The sequence below is a fragment of the Takifugu rubripes genome, chromosome 12 (genome assembly GCF_901000725.2).
Source record: "Takifugu rubripes chromosome 12, fTakRub1.2, whole genome shotgun sequence".
Classification (NCBI taxonomy): domain Eukaryota; kingdom Metazoa; phylum Chordata; class Actinopteri; order Tetraodontiformes; family Tetraodontidae; genus Takifugu; species Takifugu rubripes.
In genome coordinates, this window is record NC_042296.1 from 5,603,567 (window position 1) to 5,619,719 (window position 16,153).

At 42.8% G+C, this 16,153-nt stretch overlaps 2 protein-coding genes across 3 annotated transcripts; one reads left to right on the forward strand and one right to left on the reverse strand.

Annotated features, from left to right (window-relative positions):
- Positions 1-8: 8 nt before the first annotated feature.
- srd5a1 (steroid-5-alpha-reductase, alpha polypeptide 1 (3-oxo-5 alpha-steroid delta 4-dehydrogenase alpha 1)) lies at positions 9-3,848 on the reverse strand. Of its 2 annotated transcripts, XM_011609022.2 has the most exons (6): positions 3,717-3,848; positions 2,712-2,798; positions 2,438-2,604; positions 1,829-1,930; positions 554-704; positions 9-459 (listed from the first exon to the last, which is right to left on the reverse strand). In XM_011609022.2, the coding sequence occupies exons 1-6, from the start codon at positions 3,770-3,772 to the stop codon at positions 393-395; spliced, it is 630 nt and encodes a 209-aa protein (XP_011607324.1). In that variant the 5' UTR covers positions 3,773-3,848; the 3' UTR covers positions 9-392. The 2 variants fall into 2 exon arrangements, with proteins under 2 accessions (XP_011607324.1, XP_003969005.1); XM_003968956.3 differs by lacking the exon at positions 3,717-3,848 and having other exon boundaries at positions 2,712-3,203.
- On the forward strand, positions 3,695-11,106 carry nsun2 (NOP2/Sun RNA methyltransferase 2). The gene is made up of 19 exons (XM_003969008.3): positions 3,695-3,836; positions 4,002-4,159; positions 4,331-4,435; positions 4,517-4,622; positions 4,727-4,798; positions 4,896-4,980; positions 5,156-5,348; positions 5,895-5,969; positions 6,094-6,224; positions 7,068-7,141; positions 7,232-7,362; positions 7,849-7,945; positions 8,048-8,259; positions 8,441-8,533; positions 8,702-8,837; positions 9,467-9,547; positions 9,977-10,115; positions 10,289-10,328; positions 10,419-11,106. Exons 1-19 carry the CDS (start codon positions 3,771-3,773, stop codon positions 10,705-10,707), a joined length of 2,283 nt encoding a protein of 760 aa, XP_003969057.1. The 5' UTR covers positions 3,695-3,770; the 3' UTR covers positions 10,708-11,106.
- The last annotated feature ends 5,047 nt before the right edge of the window (positions 11,107-16,153 follow it).

The following is a 16,153-nucleotide window of genomic DNA, read 5'->3' on the forward strand; positions in this document are numbered from 1 at the left end:
AACCGCAATGAAACTTTGCCAATAACTTTATTTCTTGAACGCTTCACGCTTTGTCGGGTTGACCAGCTGCAGGTTCTTTTCGTTCAAGAGAGAAACGTAACCCGTCAGGACTGACATATTGAGCCTGCATTCCAGATTTCTCATTTAAGGCAAGAGTGAGTTATTGAGCGGTATTTGATTTTCCTTGTGCTCCAGCAGCTGAACTGAACTGCTACAGTTTCAGTCTTTACAGGACCACATTACTGCTTCTACTTTCTCCATAAAGGCGTGTGACAACTTGAGAGAACCAGATTTTAATGAATAATATTGGTACCTTTGAGCAAGGCACCAATATTATTCTTAGCCACTCAAAGAATCAGTACTTTTCTAGGCTTCCAAATCCCAGAGTCTTTTCAAAAAAGAAAAGGAATCAAAGCCTTCCTCTGTTTGGGGTAGTTTTCAAACTTAGCCAGGTACCATCTGTGGGGAAGGAAGAAAAGGAGAAAGAAAGAGTGAGAGTCCATTTTCTTCTGTTATTACAGCCAAAACTTGCTGCGTGCGCTGATATTCTTACTTGTGGTGGGCCACAGCTCTGCTGGCGAGGACCACTGCGGTGAAGACGGCGAAGGCTGCGCTGTGAACCGAGTGTCCGGCCAGAGCGAAGCCGACCCACTCTGTTATCTCTCCAAGGAAGTTTGCTCCTGACACATATTCAAACATTCCACCTGTTGGTGGAATTAAGACAGGTATGTTCATCCCGTCTGACATCCAACAGAGCGTTACGACCCAAATCTTTCGCTCTTTCAACGCAACACCCTGCTGGCTGAATTCTTTCTGTCCCATTGTTAATGATATCAAGTGTTTTTTTTCTGTACAATTTGAGTTGACAGCACCACACCAGCCGTGAAAAAACAACCGTCGATCGTACTGTCGACTGCAATAAAATTACTACATTATGAGAAAATAACAGTCTTTGCTGAGGAGATTCCACATTTCCCTGGATGTTCGTTTGGAGCTCACAGCTTCCTCTTTCCTTGTCTCTCCCCTTTTATTATCCTTGAGGGTCCTGGACAGATTCAACAGATTTAGTGCAAGTTCTGACTCCTGGTGTTGCAAACGTGTTCTGGGTCGTCTGTAAATGCATCTCAATGGTTGTTGATTTACTTATTTAAAAGGGGAAAATCAAAATGAAATGGCCAATGGTGTAAATTAACAAACCTGTTAAAGACACGAGCTCATCTGAGTAAGGCAGAATTTATTATTAGTGGATTAAATGTTTGTAGTGTGTCATGAACACTGGATTAAAGGTTGAATCCTGGATTAAAGTGACTCTACATTTGCATGGTGTTCCTTATTGAAGGGGGACAGCTTTCTGACTAAAATGAATATTTTCAACAGTGGGGGCTCACAAATCCATCACATAAAGAAGACCACACTATACTATACTTTGTGAGTCAGACACACAAGCACAGTATTAATGTCAAAGCTGCACCGGTTTAACTCCCCTGTCAACAACCTGTGATTGTGCTTATAGTGTGATCCTGTATAATCAGGCGACCGCACCAGAAAATTATCATGTTGCACTGTGACACAGAGACCACATAGCTGTCTGTGCAGTGATGTGATTAATGCTTCCTGTTCCCCCTCAGTGGAAGTAAAAATCTCTAAACCCAACTCCCATCACTATTTAGTACACAGTAAAATACAGAGTAGCTTATTAAAGCCTCAGAGTTTTTCTTTAACAGTATAGTATCCAGGGTTTTACTCAGTGACAGGTCTGCTATAATGTGAACAGAAGAAATATTTGCAGTGGTTTATAAGAGGTAAGTTTTCCAGTAGTTGTTTTTACCTGTGGGAATCTTGTATCCCGACTCTCCCGGCTGTCTCAGGTTCCTGAGGATGTGGTCAGAGTGCACATTTACCAGCCACCCCGTGAACCACAGCACAGAGCCTGGAGACAGAGCCAGAGAAAGCTGCTTCAGTCAACCAAAAGCCTGTCAACTCAATGGCAGGGAAAGTATCTTGTAAAATAAACACGATTAAATAGAGTTAAACACAGCCCACACTGAAGACAGACTGTTAAACCTCAACAGTGTGAAAAATGTATATGATTTATATATTAATATGACCTTAAGAAGTATTAAGCAGCAGAGCAACATCTGGCAAGAATGAGAGGTTTCTTAAAATAACATCTGGAGAATAAATCCATGAATGTTTTCAGTTTACATGGTTTGAGAGGGCCGGGAATTTAAAAGAGATTTTATATAAATAACATCATCCATCAGCCATACATCCTTTAATATGCCCACCTGCCATAAAGCAATCATTTACATATGAATGTAAACTATTAAATGGCAGAAAAGAGGTTATGTGAAAATTACATGTTAAAGTAAGTTACAACAGAGACACAACAAAAAAAGTGTTGCAATGAACGTTAAAGTGTGAAGCGATCACTCACCTGTGATAAAACATGGATGTGTGAACCAGTGTGCAGGATAAACAGCATAGTGACTCAGGTATCTGATCTGCATGTATCCATTATAGACGCAGAAAACAAAGGCCAGAGCAAATGAGACGAACGGTGTTGGTTTACCTCCTCGGATTAAGAACGGATAAATAAGAGCCCTGCATCAGAATCGCATATTATCGAGTTATTTCTCTGACATCATGCAACACGTGTAATTTTAGAAGCATGCCAAGTAATGAAGGTGAAACTTTAAGTGAAAACCCACCTTTGAACGTAGTGACAGAAATACATAGCAATTAGCAGCTGGTTGGGTAATAATGACGTTCTCGCTGAAGATGTCCAAACAAGCAGGCTGAAAGGAACAAGGAACGCAGGAAGCTCCTGAATGAACCATGCAACTTTGGCATTAACTGGGAATCCATACTTGCTGGTAGAATATCGTCCGTATGGCACATTTTCGAAAAGCAAAGTAACGAAACAGCAGGCTGCCATGAAAACCATGAAGTAAGCCAAGCAGTCTAAAATGTACAGTTCCTCCTTTTCAGAGGAAAACAGCGCGGAAAGTAAGGCGTCCATAACTGCTGCTGCACGAATACGACTATATATATATTTGGGGTTTTTTGTTTGTTTTTGTTTTTTAAAAACAAACGAACCCTTAACTCAAAGGAAACACATATAATTGCCTCCTATCATACTGCTAGTGCATGCTATAGGATAGACGTTCATGCTACAAATGTATGTACAGGACGGTACATAACCTGGAGCCAATCATAGGCCTTCATTATTTGGCGTCAGGTCTTGCCAGCCAATCAAAATGCATATTTGATTTGATCAATATTGTGGCACGTCCGACGTCAGCGATACATATTCATAAGCCAATATACAACACCGTTTTACGTAATATGCTACAATGTCATTACTATAACGACATTAAATCTTTAATATTAGTCTTTGGATGTATTTAAGTCGACGCAACCTAATTAAAACGATGCAATGTGAACTAAATACATGTGTACGTTTTGTCTGTTTTTTTTAAATTTAAAATAACAGCTTCATATTTTAATACAAAAAAGCTTTCGAAATACTCTGAAATAAGCAATAAAGAAGAAAGGTGAATTTAGTTCAGGCGGGTAGGGTGGCCACCTCCCAAAGGTCCTCATTCACGTGCGTCAGAGGAAACACGTTTCGAGGATACACAGTAGCTCAGTTTCACCCTCAATCGCCAAGTAAATTGTTGATTTGCAAAATCAAAGGGTTGTTTTAACTATACCCTTTTACCACGTTTTCCCGAAGACTTTTCCTCAGCGTTGTCTGCCGTTTCGACATGGGGAAAAGAAGCAGGCAGCGCCAGAAGAACCAGACTGCTGGCAGAGACAGCAGAGACAACGCTGTAAGACTTGCAAATCTGCGCCGGGTCCTTGCATTTACGTCTCCGTAAATGGTTGTGCAAAGCGCCTATTCTGTAGAATCGTCCAAGTTTAATCTTTTCACCCTACCATAGAAAGATATGACTGCGATTATTATGTTGCATCTAACCATCCACTCACGTTTGTAGGGCTGGGGTGCAGGCTATGCTGACATTGTCAAAGAGAATAAACTCTTTGAGCACTATTACAAGGAACAAGGCCTGGTGCCCGATGGAGAGTTTGAACATTTTATGGAGGCAATGAGGGAACCACTTCCTGCAACCATCCGCATCACAGGATACAAGAGGTGCGCATCTATTTGCAGTCTGATAATGTTGCAAAGGTTTAACATCTAGATCTGTGCAAGAATACACAATGCATTACCGTAATTAAGACTGCGGACCAAACATCTGCTGTACTATTTTTAAAAAACCCCTAAAAAAACCCATCAATAATGTGACTATATATTGTGTTCCAGCCATGCCAAAGAAATCCTCCATTGCCTGAAGGACAAATATTTTAAGGATATTCTGGAACTGGAGATTGATGGCCAGACAATCGAAGCTCCTCAGCCCCTAAGCTGGTAGGATTTCACTAATTTCACAGCGGTAGAGACATTAAGCAGACTAGAAGTTCTCTTTAAATTTTGCTTCTCCATCTCTAGGTATCCTGATGAGCAGGCCTGGCACACCAACATGAGCAGGAAGATTATTAGAAAATCTCCCCTGCTGGAGAAGTTCCACCAGTTTCTGGTCAGCGAGACTGAGTCTGTGAGTGAAAGATGAATTCAGCATCTGCAGCCTCATAAATGAGTTACATTTTGACATAATGCCAGGAGGCATTAAGTTAAGATAAACACGTTTTGTCTTTGCAGGGGAACATCAGTCGACAGGAAGCCGTCAGCATGATTCCTCCTCTCCTTCTGAAAATTGAGCCCCACCACAAGGTGAAATCACTGTCTGCCTCAAAGGTTCCCTCAATCCTGGATCTATTGATTGTTATATTTCAGAATCATCTCTCAACTCGTTTGTGTTTCTATGCAGATCCTGGACATGTGCGCAGCTCCTGGATCAAAGACAGCGCAGCTCATTGAGATGCTCCATTCTGATATGGACGTTCCATTTCCAGGTTAGCATTGCAGTCCCACTAAGCACAGAGCCTGAACCTTTCATTTGATTGTGACTCCTGGCATTTATTATTAAGCATAATATTGTATTTCACACCAACAGTAACTTGGATATAAGTCGGTCGATGTGGCACCTCCTAAATCTTTCTTCATTTTTTGAATTTCTCTACCATCCAGAGGGCTTTGTCATTGCCAACGATGTGGACAACAAGCGCTGTTACCTGCTTGTGCACCAAGCCAAGCGTCTCAACAGCCCATGTATCATGGTCGTCAACCATGATGCCTCTTGCATCCCAACACTCAACATTAATGTAGATGGCAAGAAGGGCATCCTCTTCTACGACCGCATCCTCTGCGACGTACCCTGCAGGTCAGCGTCACTTGAGATTAGAGTCAACTTTATTATCAAAGTACAGGTACAGGCCAATTAGGTGTTGCAGACATAGCAGCATGAACTGTCTGGGCTCATATTGTGTCAGCAACAGCTCACTAGGTAACAAAAGTAGGACAGTTTGCTGTTTTGGAAGTCTTAAAGAGGAGGTGGATTAAACATGAAATAAGATCTGACCAATTTGATGAAGCGCATCAGGATGCATGGATAAATAAGGGCATAAATAATAGCACTGAGCGGTTTCAAACAAATCAGAGCTGCATGTTTTTGCAAACGATGTTGTGAATTTGGCCAGCTGTAGTGCTGAAACCGCGAATTGCTGCCAAACAAAACACGGGAGACGGATGGGTGTAAAGCTCTAATGAAGACAGAGAGATTTAGGCAGCTTTAATGTAAGCAGTTGGCTGAATCCTACCATTTAGTTGGTTTATTTTTGGAAAATAGATTTGCCTTGGTCTTCAGGTCTTAGGGCCTAAAAATGGAGATTTGCCTAACTGTTGCTGGTGTCTGTTCTGTGTGTTGCAGTGGAGATGGCACCATGAGGAAGAACATAGATGTGTGGAAGAAGTGGACAACCAGCAACAGCCTCCATCTCCATGGGTACGTGGGAGAGAATGGGGGTTTGTGACACCACTGGAATTCATGCAATGACTGAACAACATGGGAATCTGCTTCCTCTACTCCTGAGTTAAACAATATGTTAATATTAGCGTGTGCTCTCCAGGCTGCAGCTGCGGATAGCCGTGCGTGGTGTGGAACAGCTGGCTGTTGGAGGGAGGATGGTGTACTCTACCTGTTCCCTCAACCCTATAGAGGATGAAGCGGTCATTGCATCACTACTGGAGAAGAGTGAAGGTTAAAAACAGAACACACAGCAACCAAACCATCTGAAACCATGTAAAATACAGTGTAATTCCCCCCTGCATTGGTTCAGTATGGCTGTTCCTTCAGAATATTTCTAATATTAAACAACCTCAACTGTTTCTGTGGTGGTCTTCACCATGGGAAAGGGTTCTTCTGTTAACTGCTGACTGAGCCAGGATGCAAGAATTATCAGTGTAGAAGAAATGAGAAGGGTTCAGCACAACTACCGTAATTTCTGGACTATAGAGCGCATAATCTAATTTTAGAAAGAAAATCAATTTTGTACTTATACAAGCCGCACCGGATTATAAACCGCAGGTATCCCACGTAGTAATATGAAAAATGAGATCGAAAACATTCAGTACCGGTATATGTTTTTATTACCGTAAGAGACGAGTCACAGTCTTCCAAAACGTTTTCAAGCTCGGGCCACCTGCGATGTTTACGTCTAAAAGCTGTTGTCGTATTTTTCCTTTGGATCAGTTCTTCAGGCGGGCGTCTCCACCTTCTCGCCATTGATTACCGTAATGCCAAGATTATGCGCGGCAGCTCGATTTCCTTCTTCAACCGCCAGAGTGGTCGCTTTTAACTTAAAAGTCGCATCATATGCTTTTCTTCTAGTATTTTCCATGTTGATGAGGGTTAGTAAAAATGACTGATTCACAATAGTTGTGATAGTGCGCCACGAAAAAAAAAACATAAATAAGCCACACCGCAGAATAAGCCGCAGTGTTTAAAGTGTAGGAAAAAAGTCGCAGCTTATAGTCTGGAAATTACGGTACTTTCTCTTTTCTGCCTGCTGAGGTGTAATTTCTTTCCCACCATCACAACCAGGAGCTCTGGAGTTGGCTGATTGCACGGCAGATCTGCCCGGCCTGAAGTGGATGCCTGGAGTCACTTCCTGGAAGGTACTTGAAATGTTTAGTCTTCAGCCAAGGAAACAGAACTATCAAAGAAAATGCCTGCTTCAACAGAAATCTTTGCATTCAACTCCACAGCTGATGACGAAGGAAGGCCAGTGGTACTCAGACTGGTCAGAGGTTCCCAGCAGTCGTCACACACAAATCCGCCCCACCATGTTCCCACCAAAAGACCCCGAAAAACTTATTAGCATGCAGCTGGAGAGATGGTACGTGCACACTCGGGCAAATCTTAATCTTCAGTGATAGATCCATCCAAAACAGATAGGAGCAGCAGAGGAAGGTCAAGCAATCCTATTTGAGCGCCAGATTCTGTTCAATGCTGAAGGAGCGTACATTGTAATAAAAACATTCATTATTTCAGCCACTTCAGAAGACAAAATGTCTGATTAAATTTAGTTTTGTCCTCACAAAAGCAAGCCTACACAGTCTTCATTAGTTGCGTGAAACACTGGCTTCCAAACAAGGCATTACACACGCATACACGTGCATTGTGATGCTGAAATGTACATATAAGGGTGATTTTTCTGACTGCTGGTTTGACGCTCATTCAAAATGTGTGCTGGTCAGTAGATGGCGCTGTTGTCGCACTTTTAAACAAACATTTTATAGAGTCTCTGGAAAAAAAAAAGTTTATCCACACAGTAGGTGGCACCTTAAATCTCAAATCCTTGTTTATTGATTTCCTGTGTCAGTATGAGGATTCTGCCACATCACCAGAACACTGGAGGTTTTTTTGTCGCCGTGCTGGTGAAAAAGGCTCCAATGCCTTGGAACAAACGCTACCCCAAGGTATTTCCTCACCCATTCCCCCTACCCCCCAGCGCTCCTCTTCCTCTTTGCATTCTTCACCTTTTTAGTGTTAACTAAGCAAAGGGCCTTCTTCATCCCCAGGTGAGGAAGGATGTTTCTTCCCTCTCAACAGCCCAGACAGAAGCCTCTCAGGTGGCCTCAACTCCCGCAGATGCTCCCCACCTTCCTGAGACCGCTGTGCAGGGGGAGGGGGCAGAGCCGGAGGGGGAAGGAGACAGCAAGGAACAAGAGAAGTCACCCAATGGGACTTCCTTGGCTCAGGAGACCCCCACTCTACAGGAGGGAATATGTGGGTGAGTCAAACTGAGCTACGGGGATATATCTGCCAAATAGAGTTGATGGCAACATGTATTATAGTTTGATAAATGTACTCTCTATGTATGTATCAATATAGCATAATGGATCAACAGTAAGTCAGTGGCAAACTAAATCATGGGGCTACAGAAATTAAAATGATACTACTTACTTTTGCAGGCCGCCAGCTTCTAAGAAGATGAGACTCTTTGGATATAAAGAAGATCCGTTTGTGTTCCTGACTGAGGAAGATCCCGTCTTCACCACCATACAGTGAGCACAATCTAATATAATGTGATCGTTACAGCTATTTTACAGCTAGCTTGTGGCTACTTGCAGGTACATAACATCAAATGCTGGCTTGAAAGAATTTTAAGGCCAGTTCACCTTCATGTTCGCTATTTAATGGTTTCATATGGTTTGTTTTCTGTTTTGCATCAGATCTTTCTATGATCTCTCTCCTGACTTCCCCAAGCTCAATGTTCTGACCAGGACCCATGAGGGGAAGAAGAGACATCTGTACATGGTCTCCAAAGAGCTGCGCAACGTGCTCCTCAATAACAGTGAGCGCATAAAGGTGTGTTTGTCATTTGAAGGTGCTTCACACATTCAGGGACACATTTCTTCGTGAAACCTTTTTTATTGCTCAGAAATGTTGTTATAAATGACATGTTTTCAAATAAAAAATTGATTCCATTCTAATTGCTGAAGATCTAGTATTGATCAACTGCTGCAGGACACTCAAACGACTATATCAGGACTTTTTATATGCAGCCAAATCGATCTTTACATTGATTAATGTAGTTCATTCTCGTACATTGCCTGAATAATTTAGACCTCCCTTAGTTTAACCTTATCTTGTTATTAAAAAAATGTAAAATCATTCCTTTTACGCACTTTAGCAAGAGTATTAATATCGTTTGTCTTATCATAATGTTCACATTTTAAAATATTATGCAAAGCTTCACTTCCCTGAGGGTTGGTAAAGAATTCGCGATGAATAATTATTCTGCTGACGGTCCTGCCGGGACACCAGAGACCAGCAGTGCTTTGTTTACACGGTAGTAGAATGTGTGCAGTCCCTGCCTCGAGCAAGGAAGCGTAAATGTCTTCCGTACCATAAATACAAAATCCAGTCTTTTTATTTATACTTCTATGGCATTTTAGCACCATTGTGTTGGACATTCCTGCTTACTTTTTGCACAGGTTATTAACACCGGAGTGAAGGTGTGGTCTCGCAACAGTGACGGAGAGGAGTTTGGCTGCGCTTTCAGACTGGCTCAGGAGGTAAAACTAAAGTTTAAACCACCTTAAAGTTATCAGGATTTGGATTTCAGTCAGTAGTTGCAGATTCATAAAAGGCAGAAAATCCTCAATTTTAAGGAAGGGAAGTGGCCCCACTTTGGTTACAGGAGGTCTGCATTATTGATTGAAATTGGCCTCCTTCTTGTGCATCTTTTACATAGAGGATCTTTGGTAGATGTATAGTACCGGTAATTGTATGAGGTGTCACTCTGAGTATTTCTTGCAATCCACTCTTTGTGCCTCATTTTTGCTCAAGTTTTCTCTTCATTCATATCTGCCATTGCTGCTATTTTCCTGGCATGTGCCGTGCGACAGAGTTCACACATACACTGCTCAGTGTAACTGTAAAGAATCTGAATTCATTACTCTGGCATAGGAAGTGTCATCCTCGTCTGTGCTCTCTCCCATCAGGGCATCTACACTCTTCAGCCATACATCCGCTCCAGGATAATCAGAGTGAGTGTGGAGGATATTAAAGTTCTGCTGACCCAGGAGAACCCTTTCCTCAGCAAACTGCAGGATGATGCCCACGCTCAGGCCAAGAAAATATGTATGCATTGCCAAAGTTTGTAAATACATAATGTAGCTCATGCCCTTACCGTAATCCAACTAATATTGGGCTTTGCCAAATGACTGAATAGAGGATCTCTGATTTGGCACGTGGAAATGATTAGTTTAAGCTGTTATCCAAGCTGATTTTATACTCTCTTATTCCCTCTACAGGTATGGGCAGCATCGTGTTGAAGTACATTCCCAACCCAGAGTAAGCTCCTTTTCTGGTTTAATGTCCATAGTGCCAATAGTGGTGTCCTCAGTCTCTTCTAATCTCCATCCAAACCCTCTGTGTGGCCAGTAACCCAGCGGAGCCTCAGTGTCCCATCCAGCTGTGTGGCTGGAGGGGAAAGACGTCCATCCGAGCCTTCGTCCCCCGCAATGAGAGGTTCCACTATCTCCGAATGTTAGGCGTGGAGGTCTTCAGGGAGAAGCAGGGCCTGGGGCAGAAACGGAAAGACGAAGGTGAAGCAGGGATGGAAAAGGACACTGAGGAGGCAAACGCAGGAGAAAACGAGGAGCAGATGGACTCAGAGAACGGTGGGGAAAGCCAATCGGAACCTAAAGTGGACCAAGGAACCAGCAGCTGAGGGTGTGGAGGGGACAAAAGTCAGTGGAAAGACTTTTAACTTCCCGACGGCTGATGCCGTAGGATTCCCTCAGATGCAGTATGTGAGGACTTTTGAGTTTTGGAGCTTCTTCTGTAACCAAATTTTTAGTTATTTAATGAAGCTGTGTTTTAGTTTTTTAACCAGATGTGGTATCTGTTGTCCTCTGGTTGTGCTCCTCAGAGAGATCCACATTTGCTGTTTTTCATTGATGAATCTACGAATTATGGAGATGATTAAATTGCTGTCACAGCTAAGTTCCCTGCATTTTTGGTCGTTATAGACCAGGTTAAGATTCAGTGTCCTGAAGTTTGGCTTAAGGTTACTTTTTTTCTCTCCATTTTTAACCTTCAATTTATATTAAAGCTTCATATAAAACAAGTACAGGCTGTTTATCTTTATTCAAACAAAGCTAAAAGAATGGAAGTAAAAACATCTCCAAGTTACTTTTTTAATATTGTGATTTATCATTTAACATTATTGTACTGGTTAATTAATCTTATACCAGAATTCATCAGTCTGGTTAAAAGTCTAGCTGGAAACATTGGGAATGGACCAGTGGCAGAAGAAATTTGGCCCAGGAATTGTAATTAAATGATCAAATCCAAATCAGATGAACGTTAATCTCAGATATTTCCTCATCTTTCTTCCTCTCCTGTCTTCATCAGGGTCCTTTTCTTCTGCCCTTTAATTTAACAAAACTCTGAATACATGAAATCAAAGATGAACAAGTGCTCTCTGATTGAACTAAAAATGTACTGTTTGATTGTCCATGAATGGGTGATTTGTCACATAAGACAGCTCAGACGGTTCATTTGACAGCTGGTAGTTGACAGTTCTGTTGTCACAGTCACGATTTCCTTCCTGAGTTTTGCATCTCTTACCCAGAAAAGTGGCCTCAGACTTCATTCTCCAGTCAACTCCACAAACACTGTTGTCATGAGCAACGATTTTAACTTGATTCAAAACCCCTCTTACAGACGCAAAGCAAGACTGCTCAAGCTTTGTAAAATAAAAAGAAGAAAGAAATGTAAATTCTGCGCATTTTCACGGGCGGAGCAAAGAAACACGGCTAGCTTTGTTGGCAGATGGCGGCATAGGCGACGTGCGCTACACACCCGCGGTAACAAAATCCAAGATTTTACACTGCAAACAAAACGGCACAGGCCTGTCGCGCAGACGGAAAGCTGTAAAACATCTTAGTGAATTATTTATGACCTTTTGGAGTGCAGATTTTTGTATTTTTAGGTATAAACGGTATAATAAACAGGTTGTATTTGCAAACCAAGGTGGGGGAAACCAACCTGCGTGAAAGACTTTGATAGCTTATATGATCTCGGCCCAGAAGTTTAATCATAATAGGTGACTTTTCTGTGTTTTGCTGTCCCCCCTTCACCTCCTGCAACTCTTTTCTTTCGCTTCCTTCTCTGCATGATGCATGCTCAGCCTTGTGGACACGCGTATATGTTGGGGATTATATAATCAAGCTGTTGCGTAATGCTGAAAGAGAGGAAGGAAAGCCAATGCGCACACACACACACACACAGGGAGGCGGGGGCTTGTGTTTCATGTCTGGATTAAACTAAATCCCACTCAGTCCTACACACACGCACATTTAAAATATGGTTATGTATGTTGGCTCTGGCTGTTGGTGTAACTGCAACTCTGTAGTCTGTGTGTGTGAGTGTGTATGTGTGTAAGAGAGAGAGTGGTGGTGTGAGCACGTGCAACCACAACACAACAGTTTAAAGCAGCTCTTTTCCCACTCCTCACATGCTCAAACGCAGCTCATCCCATATCTCTGATGCGCACTTCGGCTTTCAAAAGCTTTAATCCCTTTTCTCCCTCTGACGCGTGGCGTGTGTGTGTATGTGTGCCTGTGTGGGCCATAAAATTGAATTAACCCCCGGTTACAAAATCATCACAATCAATCACACTTCCACATCAATGATCAGCATCAAGTGCAGCAAATTTGTCCTGCTAATGAAAAAGTTCCAACTTCCTGTTGGTTGTGGCTGCCTCTCCAGTGGAATGATCCAGGATATTTGCATTTGGGTGGAGTTTCCCACCTCAGCAGCAGCCCCGGAGGCAGCAGGTGACTGTGTCCGTTCCTGCAGGTTACTTCGCTAATAAAATTGCTGTGATGCTGACAGAGGTCTGGAGATTCATGACATTTTGACTTGCATCTGAGGCAGAATCGTGTTGTTCCTGTGATTAACAAATCTGTGGATGCAGAATCACCTGAGTAGCTTTAAATAAACAACCCCATTTTGCAAAGATCTGTAAAGAGGACTATGTAAACCACCGTACACACTTTACCCACAATGCCGCGGGTTTATAAAACAGCTGGTGTGCAACATCCGGGCTGTTGAACGGGCAGCAGAATGGTTAATCTGCGCATAATTGGGATTAATCTTATCTCGGTCTGATTTATTTTGTCTCTTGTGCCGTGTCAAACCAGAGCAACCCGAAGAGAAAGCAAAAGAGAATCAGGGAAGCTCGAGGAGGAAAGGACACAATGGTCACTGGTTAGATGAGGGGAAGGGTGGTGAGAGAAGGGGAGATGGATGAGGATGATGAGCAGAGGGACAGAGAGTTGGAGCTGGAGTTAGAGTGGGCGGGGGCAGAAGTGGGTACAAGGCTTTATTTAGTGCATGCCTGCAGGTGTTGCCTAGTAACAGTAGAAACAGATCGAGAGGAGAGAGCGTGCACATCTTCCTTTATCCATCTCATTCTTTTAGCCTCACACTTTTCCAAACAACCCGACACACACGGGCACACACAGACCCACACTTGCCCCCTCTGCCTCTCCCTTTTTTTTTTAGCAGCCTCACGCGTGCGCGCACATGCAAATAGTAAAATCTCTGTCCCTCATTAGCAGTCGGAATGGCTGCAGTCCTCCTGTCAGGAAGAGAACAGGGTGGTAAGTGGATGCAGAAGAAGGTGGGGGGGGGATTAGGGAGAGAGAAAAGTAGAGGCAGAGGTGGGGAAATGCAGGTAAACCTGTGGAGAACCTTGAGGCTGTTGCCATAGCATTAATTGATCCACTGCTCCTCATCACAAATCTTTGTGGAAGCTTAATTGGGTTGTATAGTTTCAATTCTAAAGCTCAGATGCACATGAAAACAATGTTGGATTTAAATGTTCACAACGAGAGCTTCTCAAACGAGCCGTGAAAGCATCCAAAACACCCCTTTTTCACAGCTCAGTGTTTAAAAATGAACAGGCTTCTCTATTTTCAGGCATAGCCAGTGAGAAGCTAATGCATTGCCCCAATGAAATAAATATTTCTTCAAAAAGTTCCAACTTTCCTCATTAAAAAGCTGGAATTCTGCACCTGATAAAGATATTTCTGTTATTCTAGGAGTGGCGAACGTGCTGCACGGACGCCCTAAACCACGACGCCTAACTTCACACCTCAGTATATTCGACGTGTTCAAGGGTTCAAGACTTGACATTTGATTATCGACCCAATTGTTTGCGGCATCACATTGCGAGGTCAGCATTGATGAGAGGAGCAGATAATCGCCTGTCCACTGAGCTAAAAGCACATTAGATATGGATGATCGTCTGGATCCCCTCTGATGGTTGGGCGATTTGTATTATGTGGATGTGTGTGTGTGCGCATGTGTGTGTGCTGCTCATGTTCATGCATGCATGTCTTTGTGGCTCAGGGAAGGGTGTGCTTTGCATTTTAAAATCCCCTCCCTCACTGGGTGATGTCTGCAAAGGCTCCCCCCCTCCTCATCCTTTGATTTTCCTCTCTTCCCAGGACTGGTCTCACACTCTCACAGCTTCTACCTCTCTAATTGTCCTCTGGGATCACCTTGTGATTAAAAAAAAAAAAAGTCCTCGGAGACTTCGCTCCTTAAATCTGACACTGTATTAAATTTAAAGCTAACGCAGCATATCCTACCATAAAGGAACTCACTGGAAATCAATGGGCTCACTGTTGCTAGTGTGCAGCAGTCGTAACTGATCGAACCAGTCAAGGCCAACCGCCGCACACACGTGCCCGTGCATGCGCACTCAGGCTCTGTATTTTTAAAAAAAAATAAAATAAAATAAAACAGAAAGTCTAGCTCCATACAGTGAAAGCACTGAAAGGGCCTAAAAATACATTTTCCCACGTGCACTGTGCCATATAAAATATTTATAGTGAGCTCCAGTCTGCTGAGAATGGCAGAGATGCTACAGAGGGAGGGAGGCAGGACGAGAAGCTGCCAAATCACTCGGCAGCCTCCATCCCAGAGCTGGAGCTTACATAAGAGCTAACCTCGGTTTCAAAGAGAGGAGTACAGAGCTTTACACACTCCCTGTGTTTAACGCCCCCCCCACCCCCCTCCACACACACATAATCAGAGAATGACAGAGAAAGAGAGACAGGACGAGAGAGGGAGAGGAGTGACTGTGTGTTCTCCAAGAATCTATATTTATCACCGCTCGCTGCACTCATGTCCCGATTCCTCCGTCGTATTCGCTGACACACCCTTTCTGGTGTGAATTCTCCTCTCTATTGCCATGTTTATATTTCGGTTTATGCTATATTTGATATACTTTGACATGTATAATGAATGAAATTGACAGTTTTCTTCATGCAGACCTGGAAATGAGTTCAGCTTTGGACAAATGGAATTATTTTAATCGAAAAATCTGTTGATAGCAGCACGTAAAAGGTCCTTGATTTCATGTTGGGCATCCTACAGGGCCTCCTAAGTTTTATTACCACATGTTCTCTTTCTTTGGCCGAAATGGGGCTGAACTTCTGGGCTACTCTGGTCTGACCCCAGTGTGATGTGGAGTCCATCATCGTCAACATAAGGCAACATCCTCTTAGCAGGAGACTCAATCTCATGTCTTGATGATGAAGCATCTTCCCCTTTAAATCCACAAAGAGGACTAAATCATCTTTTTCTTATTCTTTAATAGGGAAGACCTGGGCAAAATGACAAGAGTTTAACAGCGACAAGAAATGCAGCAATTTCTCGTATATATGTTTATGCTTGACATAAAAATTCACTTTTAATGACTGAAGGACAATATACTTACTGTCAAGCTGTCATTTAGGGAACATGACTTCCTGTCTGAGGGGTTGTCAGGCTGTTTTTTGAATGTTTGTCGTCACAGTATTAAGAGAAATCATAAATAAAGTTCGGTAAAGGAAACAGCCCAGTTAATCAAGGTGCACATTCGTGTTTGCAGCTTTTAAATTCAGTGAGGGCAACGCTAGACAAAGATGCAGCCGTACCTTCAGTGTCCAGGAACCCTGAAAGCATCTCATACAGAAACCCTTTAAAATCAATTCTTCTTCCATCTTTTGGTTTGGAAGAGTTATATTCCTGTTGAAATACCTGTAACACAAAGGCTGCACCTTTGAGCCCAGAGCCTGACAACTCTGAAGCCAAAGTCAACGAGTTTGACCTTGAAA

Bases quoted from the DNA above. Each gene is read 5' to 3' on its own strand.
- srd5a1 (XM_003968956.3), bottom strand. From the start codon at position 3,022: ATGGACGCCTTACTTTCCGCGCTGTTTTCCTCTGAAAAGGAGGAACTG. The intron at 1,931-2,437 runs GTGAGTGATCGC...CTCTGTCTCCAG, and splicing joins ACATCCATGTTTTATCACAG to GCTCTGTGCTGTGGTTCACG. The intron at 705-1,828 runs GTAAAAACAACT...TTCCACCAACAG, and splicing joins GGGATACAAGATTCCCACAG to GTGGAATGTTTGAATATGTG.
- nsun2 (XM_003969008.3), top strand. From the start codon at position 3,771: ATGGGGAAAAGAAGCAGGCAGCGCCAGAAGAACCAGACTGCTGGCAGA. The intron at 7,142-7,231 runs GTACTTGAAATG...TCAACTCCACAG, and splicing joins CTGGAGTCACTTCCTGGAAG to CTGATGACGAAGGAAGGCCA. The intron at 8,534-8,701 runs GTGAGCACAATC...GTTTTGCATCAG, and splicing joins CCCGTCTTCACCACCATACA to ATCTTTCTATGATCTCTCTC.